The sequence below is a fragment of the Periophthalmus magnuspinnatus genome, chromosome 10 (assembly GCF_009829125.3).
Source record: "Periophthalmus magnuspinnatus isolate fPerMag1 chromosome 10, fPerMag1.2.pri, whole genome shotgun sequence".
Classification (NCBI taxonomy): Eukaryota; Metazoa; Chordata; class Actinopteri; order Gobiiformes; family Gobiidae; genus Periophthalmus; species Periophthalmus magnuspinnatus.
This window is the reverse complement of record NC_047135.1, coordinates 31,967,820-31,982,332: the sequence shown is the minus strand read 5'-3', so window position 1 is coordinate 31,982,332 and position 14,513 is coordinate 31,967,820. Positions and strand designations below refer to the sequence as shown.

General features: G+C 42.6%; 2 protein-coding genes across 2 annotated transcripts; one reads left to right on the top strand and one right to left on the bottom strand.

Moving 5' to 3' along the window:
* Nucleotides 1-2,863: 2,863 nt before the first annotated feature.
* Nucleotides 2,864-7,549, bottom strand: zic3 (zic family member 3 heterotaxy 1 (odd-paired homolog, Drosophila)). Its single transcript, XM_033973844.2, has 3 exons — nucleotides 6,301-7,549; nucleotides 5,413-5,576; nucleotides 2,864-5,052 (listed from the first exon to the last, which is right to left on the bottom strand). The coding sequence occupies exons 1-3, from the start codon at nucleotides 7,289-7,291 to the stop codon at nucleotides 4,867-4,869; spliced, it is 1,341 nt and encodes a 446-aa protein (XP_033829735.1). The 5' UTR covers nucleotides 7,292-7,549; the 3' UTR covers nucleotides 2,864-4,866.
* Nucleotides 7,550-11,372: 3,823 nt separating this feature from the next.
* zic6 (zic family member 6) lies at nucleotides 11,373-14,255 on the top strand. Its single transcript, XM_033973843.2, has 2 exons — nucleotides 11,373-12,488; nucleotides 13,491-14,255. Exons 1-2 carry the CDS (start codon nucleotides 11,546-11,548, stop codon nucleotides 14,096-14,098), a joined length of 1,551 nt encoding a protein of 516 aa, XP_033829734.1. The 5' UTR covers nucleotides 11,373-11,545; the 3' UTR covers nucleotides 14,099-14,255.
* The last annotated feature ends 258 nt before the right edge of the window (nucleotides 14,256-14,513 follow it).

Here is a 14,513-nt window from a genome sequence, read left to right as displayed (position 1 = left end):
ACATGTAAAAAACAGAATGCTTATATTCACATATATATATATATATATATATATATATATATATATATATATATATATATATATATATATATATATATATATATAAACATTTTTGGAACATTTGGAGCTGAATGCTTAGCCTACATTAGAATAGCAAATCGTTTCAAATGCTGTTGACATTAAATCAGTGCAGTGTTTAACACCTCAGAGGAAATGAGGATGAAAATCAGAGAATCAGTGAATGGAGGGACAGAGAATCAGTGAATGGAGGGATGCAGAGTCAGGGTCAGGGTCGAGGGAGAGAGCAGTGTGCACAAGTGTTCATGTGTAGCATGTATTTTTATACACATTAAAACATATTTCTTCAGTTTTACTGCTCTTTATACTTTGTCTTTGTCATCTTGGATCCAAGGATTTAGTTTTCTCAAAATAAACAAAAACAAAATTCACTGTTTTAATCCAGTTTATGTTGCACTAAAGTGGAATGAGACCTACAGCCTTTCTCAAGGGGGGGGGGGGGGGGGGGGGGGGGGGGGGGGGGGGAATAGAGAGAGAGAGAGAGAGAGAGAGAGAGAGACTTTTCTTAAGTGACTGACTTAAGTGACCTCACGGGAGAAAATATGATTAACATGAGCCCATTTAAAAGATGGAAACGCCATGACCGGTGCTGATTGTGCGGACAAAGAGCACATTATGTGTCATTGTTTTAGTTTTTGTGTGAGGCCTATGAATATGAGAGTGACTCTGGAGGAAGCCTCGGAGAGCTGCGGGTGTCCTGGCGTCTTCTCAGGTGAACCCCAGCTCAATCATTCAGGTCTAAAGTAACAGTGCATATGTGATGCATATGCATGAACATTTTGTAAAAGGCGCATTAGTAGTATTGAAATGTTGGCCTAAAACTGTTTTAAATAGATCCTTCAAAAGGCAAACGCAAAGTTCAACTGCTGAACATCTGCTTTGCTGAGTGAGCGTTTGCCAAAGGCCTCACTCAGGGGACCTATTAGCGTTTATTCCAGTGCATGCTCTGATAAGGAATTCATCAAGTGTCTGACACCCGGCCAGATGTTGGGGAATTAGCGCTGTCTCATGATGGACATCCCACTAAACAGGCTACGTCACTATGCGACCAGCCCGAAGCGTCACAGAGTCTGAGGGGCTCTGTACAAGCAGCACACAGGCCTAACAAACTGACCATTTGGATTTTGTTGTTCGAGCGACCTCATTTCCTCATTACCTGAGAAGCTTGGGGCACTGTTAGTGGCATTAAAGCGCATTTGAAAGCAAATGGGGAACAGAGTCACCTCGTTCACGCCACAAAACCCACGAGCCAAGTAAAACGCAAAGACACCAGGCCATAATAGCAGCTCATTTCTGACCGATCTTCAGCCTGTTTGAGGAGGAAACTCTCATTAGTTCAACTTCCAGTGGATTAGTAGCCAGACGATCACATTCTGTTATAAATTGTAAAACAGCACAAATCAAATAGTTGAAATAGTATAACAAATGATCGTTTGGTGATCAATTGGCATTGGGTTTCTAAAGATTGTTGCGTGACAAAAGGCTGGCTCCTGTGGCTTGATCCTCTTAGAGCGCGCGGTGTACTTAAACCACAAATGCCACGACTGTAATGAAACGGGAGGCAAAAGGTTTTTGACTGACCAATCAATCCATTATCAAACTTCTGCGCCTCGCCCGACACAGGCTGCACCCACCCCGGAAACTGGTGCCCCGTTAGGCAGACATGCAACCAGATTTGGCGGGTTGCACAGTTGCCCAGCGGCACACAGCGATTATAAGCTTGAGTGCCAGCAGTCAGCAGCGTGCAGCATACAAAAGTCCTACTCTCAAGACTCACTGACGACGAGGACCGCTGCAGCAGAGCACTGCTGTAATTCAGCCTCTATTATATATACAAATGCATCCACGTGACCGTCACCGTTTTCTAATCCAGCAAGAATAGACGAGAAAAGCCTTTTATGTTTTCCCTGTATGAGCTGCGTCTCTCAACGGCTCCTCCAACAAGAGCATCGCGCACTAATGTGCACTGGACAGGCCTATATCTTGCACTTTGAAACAGACTTGGTTATTAAGTGTTAAAAAGGTTTGTCCATCTGAAAACCCTAACCACAAACTGTGAACAATTACAGCGCCATCAACATTTGCCTCATAACATTTGAATTGTTACGATGGTGCGCACCAGCTCTGAACTGTGATCTACTGCGTGCAGCGTGCGTGGCACAACGTGAGTGTGTTTGTGAGAAAACCGGGTCTCTAGTATTTTACGTCACAGTGTCTGAGAGGAGGAACACGAAATGTGCGACTAGACGAGCTGAGCAGAGAGGAGGGGAGGTGGGTGAAGGGGAAAGGGGGGAGAAATCAGCTAAAGGGTTCGACATTTGTGCGTAAAACTTCTTTCTGTGTCGCCATTTTATTATTATTTTTTTATATTTATTTTACCACTCTACAATATTCATTTGAGCATACCATTTATTTGAGCAAAATGTCTTTGGCTGAGTTGGAGGGGGGTGGGAGACGATTTGGCTCCACAGTTCCATAGCCATTATCACGGTCACACGGTGTCCTCATCTGCCCGACTGCGCGCGCAACGATGGTTCGGACAAATTCTAAATTTTCTTTAATTAAAAAAAAAAAAATTAACCTGTAAATTTTGTATTTTCATTTTCAAATCATGCCTTTAATTTAAACTCTTTGACCACTTAAACTATTTCTGTCTTTATTTTGTGTGGTTAGACATGACATGCTCTTCAAATCAAAAAATTAGGAAATAATAAACTACGCATAATAAAAAAAAGATTTTCAAATTTTTTTTATTTCAGTCAAAATTTCCGTTCACATTTCTTCATAAATAGTTGGTAAAACAAATGAACCAACATACAGTAGCCTAAAAAGCACAAGGAAGCTTCGCTTCTGGAGCTATAGGCTGTTGTAACAGGTTTGCCTCATTGTGGCACAGTGACTCAGTTCATCATTAAAACATTTTGCTCTTCAGGAATAACTTGAGTGTGACCCATTTCTCCCAGAAAGCGTTACAACATCACATTCTAGCTGTGTTATTGGCTCTGACCTCTGACACGGGGCAGAAAGGTACGGGAATAAGAAATTAAGGTATAGAAAATAGCATATAAAACATATATTCCTTAAATTATTTAAATAAACTCATTTCATATATCACTGTCACGAGGTACCATTTTTACATTTGATTTGAAAAGTAATGCTGGTGGTCTGAATTGTTCTCTTCTGAGCACAATATACTTTGTTTCTGCATATTATTCAATTCTTGAGAATAGGTTACAATGCAATGCTGTAACTCTTTTGACACGGATGTGTTCTCCTCTGCCCACATCTAGAATACCTCTCCCTAGATTTAGTTAACACAAAATGCCATCTTGACAAGTTATTCACACAAAACAAGCAAATGTGAATCAAACTGCTCTATATGCAACACCACAACAAAGAACACGCTTTAGATTTCACAGAAGAATTACATTTAAAACAATGCAAGCTGACAGACCAAAAAAAAAAAAAAAAGTTTTTTTTTGTTTTTGTTTTTTTTATTATTATTGAAAATACTGTGTTGTGACAGTTCCATTGTTGCCGATGCACACAAAACATACTTGCACAAAGACATTGCTGGATTTAAAGTCGCCTTATTGGCTTAGATGTGGGCGTTGACCCCAATTTTGTAATAATGTGATAAACTTCATTTCGACTTGATCGCACTCTCCTAAAATCAGCTCAGAGTGCAACAGGCTGCTGGGAGTGTTTTTCAGTATGCTACGAATTGACATCTATCTTTACTATAAAGTAAATACACAAAAAATCTTATTTGAACAAAACATAAAGATATCAACATAACCGTGTATAGCTTCTGGCTCATCTGAACTTAGTTCTAACAAGCGATACATGTCAATGGTCTCGTAAAGAAAAGTGACGGAAATATCTGCATTATATATAGACAAATCCATTATATTCATATATGCTTTCTTCAATCCAAATAAGACACCTGGAGGCCTACTGGTTTAAAAGAAACAAAGCAGAATACAATCGCGGAGTTGGAAATGTATTAGTCATTTGTTCAATGTTAAGTTGGTTATGACCAAAACTGTACAGTTCTTGTTAGAAAACATTTCCATAAATATTATTTATGTTTCAGAACTTATACCCATAATTAAATTACAAATTGATAAATATGGCATCATGGATATGTATTTACAACAGTATTAACAAAAGGCAACGTTTATATTTAACGGTAACAATCGTAACCAAATAAGCACATGTGTCCACCTGAAAACGGACGCTGACAACAGATTCAACCCCATCAAACAAGGAAATACATTCACAAGTATACTATTAGTTTCTGCGTTTTTTCTGTGTTCAAGTTAATGACAAAGACTTTGGCACGTTTCTTAAGACTGTTTGAAGTTCCAACAATCAGATTTGAAGAGGCGGCAGCGCGTTGCCACCATAGAAAAGAGCGTACAATAGTACCCTATCTTTATTTTTTTAAATAGAAAAATGAGAAAATACATAAATGAAACAAGAGTTATTTGCTGTAAAGAAAAATGATACAAACATGTATTTATTTGAGAAAGCAACGTGTGTTCATTCTATTTATTCATTTGATTATTTTGTTTATTTACGCGTTTTATTTCCACCAAACGGTAGAATCAAAGTCAGATTCCATGATCCTGAGAATGGACGTGGCCTGCGTGCAGCTTGCTGCCTTTTGCTCTTGTCTCCTGCTGTAGTCCTAATCCCGTGTGTGTATGTGTGGACGTGTGTGTTAGGGTCAAATCCGTGCGTCTTCAGTGCCGTGGTACACGCTGGTAAAGTGTTTTCTTTTAGTCAAACGTACCACTCGTTAAAGTTTGGAGCCAGTCCTTCGCTGTGACCAGACGTGTTCTGTACCACGGCTGACGGTGGGGTTTTTGTGGGGTCCTCGGTGCTGCCTGAAACCAGTACTGGTGGTGTGGAGGACTCATATCCAGAACTGGCAGCCGGAGATGATTCGGATCCTTGAGACTCGTGAACCTGAATACGCAGATAAAATACGCATGAGCTTTTCATCTCGTCTAATCAGCCTCACATCAGCCACTGGATTTATGGAATGCAAAATTGTTGTATATTCAACTCTGCAGAGGACACATGCATATATAAAACAACACTAAAGAGGGCCTTTTTGTCAAGTAAGGGTTATTTGTGTTTGGTGCATCGCTCCGCGTAAAACCTCCACAGCGGAGACTGTCCAAAGAAAAGAGTAAACACAAACAACACTTCTCTTATAGAACATCTAAAAGCCTCTGTAATAACGTGACGGTCCTTGTCAGCGGGAAGGGGCAGGGTGGGGGAGGTGTGTTAATGTGTTTAATGCGTAATGAAGACGTTAATTACCTTCATGTGTTTCCTGAGAGAGCTGGGGTGCGTGTAGGACTTGTCGCACACTTTGCAAATATACGGCTTGTCTGACGTGTGCACGTGCATGTGCTTTTTCCTGTCGCTGCTGTTGGCGAATCGTCTGTCACAGCCATCAAATTCACACTTAAACGGCTTCTCACCTGGGGGAATAAATGCATACACAACGTAAATAACCCCAATAGCTTTCACAAACAAAATGTTATTGCCGCGCCACCTGCAAAAGCTACAGACCGGATCTGTGAAGTGTCTGCAGCCCGTTATATAACAGTAACCTACATTTGGAGGGCGGCATGGATCTCCACTACCAGGCTACTACACGCTGCCCTGTCAGGCGTTATTTATTCACGAGGCCTCATGCTACTACTCCCCTGCACTGCTCTATAGTAAACACTGAATCAACAGGGCATTTGTCGCATACGTGTAAAAGTGCCTTATATACAGACAAACACTGTGAAGCCATTGTGCCTGATTATGGGATATACAGCCCGCATTCAGGAGAAAGACAGACGAGCAGAGCGCCTTGTGTGTCTACTCACAGCCAATCCAAACTTTTACAACTTTGTCACTACAAACTTCTCAGCACCTCAACATTACAATTCACCAGTTTTGCATTGGGCTGCTCTAATAATAGACCTGCTACTCCAGCAAGTGTGAAAAATGTTTGTTGGGAATATATCAACGTAACAGGCTACTTTGATAGGGGAGAATTTGCTATAACCCATGGTCTATAAAGCAAAATCTGCCCCTGAGCCCAATGTAAATGTAAATGTAAATAATGCACATTTAAAACATAAATACACTCGTGTGTTTTTATCACTTCTATGCAGAGAAATAATTAACAATCATAAAAATGCCGGTGCCTACCTGTGTGTGTTCTTTTGTGGATTTTCAGATTTTCTGACCTGGCAAATATTTTGCCACATCCAGGGAACGGGCATGGGAAGGGCTTCTCTCCTGTGTGCACTCGAATGTGGTTCACAAGTTTATACTTGGCCTTAAAAGATTTGCCCTCTCTCGGACAGTCCTCCCAAAAGCAGATATGGTTACTCTGCTCCGGGCCGCCAACATGCTCCATAGACACGTGCGTGACCATCTCATGCATGGTGCTGAAAGTCCTGTCGCAAGTCTTTTTGGGTCTGTTCATCTGGTTCTCGTCTATCCACTTACAGGATAGCTCTTGTTTAATGGGCTGCCGCATGTATCTAAAAAAGGCCCCGGGGCCATGGTGCGTGGGCACGTTCATGCCCATGTTCATGTTGATGGGATGGTTGTAATTGTGCAGCTGGGCTCCATAGGGGTCTGTCCGAGGACTAGCCACAGAACGGTACGGATCGGGTCTTCCGAAGATATCCCCGCGTAAGCCAAGATGCATTTGGCTGTTGACTACATGTCCGCTCGGTGACGTGTGGCTCACCCCCTGGTCGTGAAGTCCTGGAAACAACAGATGTCCGGGGTTATCGGGGATCCCCGGCGGCCCGTGAAGACTCCCTGCCGAAGCAGCAAAGATTCCGTGTTGTGCGCTTGGAGCAGGAGGCTCCGCAACGCCGCGGTTCCTAAACAGAAAGTCCCGCGTGGAATTGAACGCACCACCCCCGTACGAGCCCACCTGGCCGCCATGCGAGTGTCCCAGAGCGGCTGCGTACCCGGAGGCTTGCGGGGTGAACGCAGACGTCTGACTGGAGGCGATGTCATGCGCCACGGGGCTGATTTTGAAAGCTGCGGAGTGAGAGGAGTCGGAGAAGGGATTCAGCCCCAAACTGGGGTCTCTGTTGCCGAGCTCGTGGTGGTGTCTTGGTGTCCCGAAGCCCCCCACTCCTAAAGATGCAAACTGCGGACCACTATCAAGAAGCATCATGAAGCAAACTTAGGGCGCGGGGAGAAAACTAAAAATCAAATTTAAATCCAGTTTAGCGGAGCGCTCAGACCAGCTCACACCACGCCGGTATCTGTTACGTTTAAGAAAAATCCTCAAATAAAAAAGAAGCCAAGTCAAAATGGAGAAAAATCCTACGCGTAAAAGAGTTGGGAGAAAAAAACTCCCGTAGAGTGCGCTCCGTGAGAAAGAGGATCAAACTTCCCCCCCTTTCCATGCGGATGATGTCCTTGGACTGATAAAGTCAATCACTCACTCCCAGAACATAAATGAACTCGGGAGGCAGAGCTACGTTAACCAATCCGTGACGAGCTATCCACAAACCACGTGACCATCGAGGCGAGTGGTAATTGGCTAGATTTCTGGTGATTGGCAGTGTTTGCTATTGAAGATGGCAGCTCGTCTTAACTGGGTTCATTTGATTGGCTCATACAGGCTTTACTTTGCAGGTATAGGAAAAGTCGAACGCACTTTCTTTCCTACATGGTTTCATTCAACACTCATCAACTAGTAGTGGCTAAGTTTAAGAGGATAAAACCCACCAACCGTTTAGTTTATAGTCTACTTACCACATCTTTCTATCTTCCTGAGCAACCACGGACATTTTCCTGGCAATGTTTCAAATTTGTCTTTCAAAAGTTACTTGAAGGGGGGAGGAGGGGCGGGGTGTCCATAGGGTGTAACATTGTGGAATAAAAGACTGAAAAAGATGGCAGTAGCCTAATTGTAATATCTTGAGATTTGGCTTGGCCAAAAATTCATTGAGTGAGTTTCACAGCACTGTCTCTGATGCCCGTGGGACACATAAAATGTGATCAAGTTCAGAGGCGCGCTGAGAGCTTCGAGCAGCGCTTTTAAAACTCCGGCTCCTTTACATCTTTGCTCCTCTGAAGGAGCCTCTGTTTGGGACGGACCCGACACAACTTTAAACCATCACGTTTCCTTTGGCCATCTTCTGCCACAGTCACACAGTGCCCTTCCTCCAGACACATTACAGAGGTGAGTTCACTTGTCCGTTTGTTAGAGAAGCCTACAGAGGTCATGATGGGAACAAGTCTCCGCGCGTCGTTGCCCTGTGCCGCTGTTACTCGCTGCGCTTGCGGTAGTTTAATTGAAGCGAAATGAGTTTGCGAGGAGCTTTTGCGCAATGCTGCAACGCTTCTCCACATGTTGCATGATTAAAAGCAAAACTTTGGGTAGATAGGCCTACCTGCCCCTCCTCCCTCTCCATCTCTCTCACACTTTACTCCCTCCGTCAGTTTTTGTGCAGCCTGCGCGCGCACTAAAGGCATAACTTCACACGCACACATGGCGCTTGCTGGAGCTCAGATTTATGGAGACCTTTCTGAACTTACAAGTGACGAGCAGCCCGTTAAGTTTGCTCTGTGCCCTTCATATTTTATTAGCTCGTTGATCCGGCCTCTGTGCACAATGTTTTCTATGTTGCTGCTGTAGTGAGACATTCATTAAGTTTAGAACATTATAATAAATAAATAAATAAACTTTGTTGTCTAACTGGAATAATCCAGAAAGACTTTTTTTTTTTTTTTTTTTCAAAAATGTATCACATGTGCTCATTTTCTCCGTGGCTCACTGGACCAGTCAGAGACGCATATCAATAGGTGGCCCTTAAGCTCACGTGAATCACTGACGCATAACATCTTTATTACTTCTTTTTATTTTTTGATAAAAATACCCCATCTCTCTCTCTCTCTTTTTTAAAAGATTTTTTGTTATTTTTATTTTTTCACGTAAGAACATTTATTTTACAAATCCGCATTGTGTGATTTTCTCCAGCCTTTAGAAATAAATAGTGTCTAATAATAATGTCTACGGATTTTGAGATTTTTTATTGTAGGTCTATTTGACATATATCAAGTCAAATATTCAGGTGAACTGATTTCATTTAGTCTGTTTTGGGGAATGTAAAATAAAATGATTTAGTTGTCTCAGCTGGGGTTACCTCACTCATGTTGGGAAGCTCATTGGTTATAAAATAATCTGCCACCAACTGAGCATGCGCGTTGCCTTAAAAAATAGCAATATTGTAATGTGACACCCAGGTCCTATGTGACACAGGCAGGACAGGAGCAGAACAAAACCAAAGCTTATGGTAAACTACAAACATTTATGTATTTAATTTAATTTTTTTTTTTTTTTACGTGTTTACTTACTGCATGTTTATTATAATTCTCTTCATTTATTTAGATTAAATATAAAAAAGTGACATGAACACAAACAGGTGATATTATAAATCCTGACGTGTGGGCTGTGGCCGCTCTCTTTAGGCCCAGAGGAAAGTCTCTTCAGTTTTATATTGATTTTATTGACTGTTCATGGCCACAGATGATGGTGTGATGTTTTTGCTGTTTGGACATTTAAAGTGGAGAATCATGAACAATTAACAGCTGCTCTGACTGTGATGGATCACTGAGGCATGTTTCTGTGTTTCTTCACTCTCTCATAATGCTCTTCTCTGTTTGCTGGTGTTGTTGCCTTAACATGGTGACTGAGCTGCACATTTATGTTTATGTTTGGAGGTGAATGTGTCAGCCTGGTCCAGCAGTTTGTCCTATACTCCAAATAAATAAATAAATACATGTATTTATTTAAATGTATATTTTTCCTGTAGCTCACAGGTCGTTTGTGTTCAGTTGAACATATTTCCAACTAGTTTGATTTTATGTGTTTTATTTTATTGTGTGTGTGTTTGTGTGTGTGTGTGTGTTTCATGACAACCCCGCTCTTTCTCAGGAACATCACTCTTTGATTCTGCAGATTATTATATTCTATTTAAAGCATTTTCTTTATTTAGAGACATTTTATGCTGGAAATCATGCGAAACAGAATCATGCGCATTTACACTGATGCTGTTCAAAAGTGTTGGCACAGATTCAACAGAGAAAATGCAAATGAAGCCAGAAAACAATACAAAAATATATTTTAGGATAATAAACAGAGAAGTAGGCAGGACTACATTTCTGACGCTTTTGATGTTTAAAATAAATGTAAACTTTGAATGAAAATAATGATAAAACTGGCAATGAGTTTTATGAGCTCATTGTGCTTTTATTTTTTTATTATTATTATTTAATTTTATTTTTTTTTATGGTCCAGGGTTTGAACTTTATGATGATAAAATATATAATATTTGTGGCGTGTTTCTCATGCATCTCATTATTTATGAGGATAATTGAAATGCACAGGTCTAAGGTGAGAATCGATGTAATAAATGTCTCGTAGCTGTTGGCGAAATCTGTAAAAAGTGCACATTTCATAGACCTTTGTTTCTGTAAATTGATCAATAGAGTATGTCCATTGTTTGTACTTAAGGTCTGCCCTTTTTCAGGGGCAGTGTCTGCGTTTCACTGTAGCCTGCAGCTTTAGTCCTAGTTTAAGTCCCATGTCAGAGGAGTGTTAGGGGAGTGCTGTCCTTAGACAACCCTTCAACTTACACTATTTACGTTTAAGCAACTTTTGCAGCTTTAATATTAGTCTGACTCTGAAACATTTTAACTCTTTGCGACAAAAGTAAATGTATAACCTCGTATCTGTGATTTGATGTAGTCTACTGATTAGGTTCTATTCAGACCATGTTATGTTACAGAGTGTTTCTGCTCTTAGAATTACAATAATCGGACTGAACACACCGTCTATTATTGCGCACAACTGTGAGGGGCACTGGGGACAGACTGTGTGCAGCCTGGTATAAAACCTGGTTATGGTTAGGCTCCCACTCAACCTATGTCCTCGGCGGGTTTGCAGAGACACTGAAGGGTCTGTGCAAAGCCTCCCAAAGTTAGCTTGCAATATTTTATCGCGGCACATTTCAAAGCATTTTCTCTGCATTATTTGAAAACGGAGTCGTGTGGTGAATGCCTGCGTGTCCCTTTTAAAACAAACCCAGCGCCTGTCAATCATGGCGCATTCCAACCAATCCCAAAGCTCCCCTTTTAAAAGCAGGTTTGCCTGCTGTGCTTTTATATTGCACCATGGCCTGTTTCGAAGCATTTTACTACCACGGTTATTGCCACAAATCAAGAGGGCAAAGTGAACGGCATGGGACTCACACCAACTTTAACGAAATTGAGTATGGTTACTACTTCTGCGAAGTTCACGGCCAAGAATTTCACATGCAGATGATATACAGCACGGAACATGGACAATGTGTCTGTAGGTGCATCTTCAGAGCTGTTGGTTGACTTTGGTAACTCATAGCCAAACTCACAACAAAACATGACAAGCCTTTCGAGGTTTAGTGGCTGCCCTCTCTCCTGCGTCAACCCCGGAGAGAGCAATACTGAACCCAGCGTGGTGCTGCCACCTTTGGCAGGGGAGCACATGGGACACCCCACTGGCACTTCTTTAAAACTCTGCCTCACGCGCAATTTGCGAGACTACCCCGAGACGAGGTCCAGTGCATATGTTGACCACTCGGTGGCTGCTTTTCCAGACCCTGGATACCCGAGCCACCGGCTCGAGCACAGCCCTCGGGGCATCCTCATTGGAGCCAATCTCTCTGGAGCCGGCATGCCACCCGTCACTGATCAACTGGCACCACGAGCTAACCAACATGGCGAAGTTGAAAGGTACCGTGACTTTACCGGTGTCAGGGACCACCGGAGCCATGCTTTTTTCTCCAGCTACCAGGAACAGGCCCACGGCTCTACTGACGGGACTCAGATGATGCTTGGTCTACCTGGAGACATCCTTACGCGGACACACCCCTACGGTCAGAGCCTCAGCCCCAAGGGCAACAGTCAGCAACTTGTCACCCAGTTTCTGGGGCTTTATAAGCCCTTAAACATGGCCATCCAGCGCGGGACAAGCGATGCTTTCTTCAGGTGCTCCAAGCAGAACGTCAAACACGAGTTGCTGTGCAAGTGGACAAACAGCCACGAAGGAGCTGGAAAAGTGCCCTGCTCCAGAGCCTTCGGCAGCATGTATGAGCTCGTGACCCATGTGACCGTGGAGCACGTCGGCGGACCTGAGCACTCCGAGTACGTGTGCTACTGGGTTGACTGCCCGAGAGACAGGAAGCCGTTCAAAGCCAAATACAAGCTCGTGAACCATGTCAGAGTTCACACTGGGGAGAAGCCCTTTCCGTGCCCGTTTCATGGCTGTGAGAAAGTGTTTGCTCGTTCAGAAAATCTGAAGATCCACAAGAGAACGCACACAGGTTAGTCAATAATAATAATAATAATAATAATAATAATAATAATAATAATAATAATAATAATAATAATAATAATAATACATTGTTTAAGTGTAAATGTTTAGATGATGCAGTCTATTGTTGTGGAGTTTAGCAAAAGCATATCGCAGCCCACATGGTGAGCCTGGTGAGCGTAGTCAGGCCTGCTGCTGGTTTGAGTGTCTCTCCCTCTTCATTCAGTTAAATTATTAAATAAATAGTGGGACACCGGAGAGCTGTGACGTAGCCATTACGCGCATGTGCCTCGTAGGGACTCTCCTTGTAGCGCAGGAACATTGGCTATAGTGATGTAGCAAGAAATGAGTGATGATTGAAATCTCTATTACCTCAGTCACTAAGAAAAATGTTCATGACTGAGATCTTGTTTCTTGGCTTATTGATTTGTCTCAAAGCCTATAAAGTTACCACAGCAACTGTAAACTCGTGCATTCATTAGCCTCATTTGGAAATGTTATCAATATTTACAGGAAATGTAATACAAATACAGTTTTTAAATGATCACACAAAATATGGGTCAGATCTAAAATTACAAATACAGATAGTCTATGATTCAGTTCTTGAAAGGGGGTAAATGGATTTTTTTTATTTTTTTTTAGTTTTTAATAAACTGAGCCTCGACTATATGACAACATAAAAACTGAATTGTTAGCAGTGTATACTACTGCAACTGCAAAAAACATAGGCTACATTCAATTTTATTTCAGTTTGATCACTAAGGCCACTTGACTTTTACGCACAGCGCTTTGCACCACTGCCCCAGACAAAATGCTGCTGTCTTATGTTCTGTATCTAACCATGTGGAGTTGGAAGACTGTGTGAATACTCATGTTGTAGGAGGCCTATCCCTGCTCACTGAACATTAGCTTATGTCTTCCTATGTCTTAGACTGAATTAGAAAACAAAGGCGCGGTGCAAGCTTTTGTGAGCATCTGATAACAGGCGTCATCTCTCTTTCCACTCGTTTAGGTGAAAAGCCCTTTAAATGTGAGTTCGAGGGCTGCAGCCGGAGGTTTGCCAACAGCAGCGACCGAAAGAAACACTCTCACGTACACTCCAGCGACAAGCCTTACGTGTGTAAGGTCAGAGGCTGTGACAAGTGCTACACACACCCCAGCTCTCTGCGGAAGCATATGAAGCTCCACTGCAACAAACCTCCCCAAAAAGGCACCGACGCGCGCTTAGAAGACGAGGGCCACATGCCAGAGACCAGGTCAAGCCGCGCACGGGACGCAGCTCAGAGCATCCCGCTGCACACCCCCACCAGCCAGGATTTGCCCCTGTACACGGACAGTTGCGACGAGCACGGCCTGAGGTCACGGCTGCATCACTCATTTGACAGTGGCGTAGACTACTCCGCGCACAGAGCTGGGCCTCTGCTGGAGCCACTGCTGCAGCGGGGCTCTTACAGGACCCAACACGGACAGCCCAGTGGACAGGCCCCGCACGCGTTCACTCACAGCTCGAGGACTTTCTCCACTTCTCCCTTTCAGAAGAGTCTAGTGAACGGGTGGTACACGTGCCACAGTGGCGTCGATTCCTTCCCATCAAAGCAGTGTAACATCCCCTCAATGTGAGATTCTTGTGGGCCTTTGCAGCACCAGTTCTGAGTCTCTCTTCCATCACTGTATGTTAATTGTCCATTTGTGGTTCTCACTCGTATTGTAAAAGACATCACTGTGCGCTTTATGGCTCCGAGACCTATTCAGTCACTATTCATCCTAATTCTCCAGGACCTATTGAACAGATATGATTGCCTATAGCCTACACATTTTTGTATTGTTACATAAAAGTCGGGATAACCAGTTTGTGAAAAAGCAAAATGAATTAGGCTCAGATAAACTATGTTGTGTGAATTGAACCGTAGGCTTTTATCAAATGTCTTGAATGTACGTTGTTGAATGTAAACTAATGTATATGACAAATGCATAAAACGTTACCAGTGTTTTTGTTTTGTTTTTAATTTTTTTTATTTTTAATTTTATGTTTCTA

Bases quoted from the DNA above. Each gene is read 5' to 3' on its own strand.
- zic3 (XM_033973844.2), bottom strand. From the start codon at position 7,291: ATGATGCTTCTTGATAGTGGTCCGCAGTTTGCATCTTTAGGAGTGGGG. The intron at 5,577-6,300 runs GTAGGCACCGGC...TTATTCCCCCAG, and splicing joins CCACAAAAGAACACACACAG to GTGAGAAGCCGTTTAAGTGT. The intron at 5,053-5,412 runs GTAATTAACGTC...CTGCGTATTCAG, and splicing joins CTCTCAGGAAACACATGAAG to GTTCACGAGTCTCAAGGATC.
- zic6 (XM_033973843.2), top strand. From the start codon at position 11,546: ATGACAAGCCTTTCGAGGTTTAGTGGCTGCCCTCTCTCCTGCGTCAAC. The intron at 12,489-13,490 runs GTTAGTCAATAA...CCACTCGTTTAG, and splicing joins CCACAAGAGAACGCACACAG to GTGAAAAGCCCTTTAAATGT.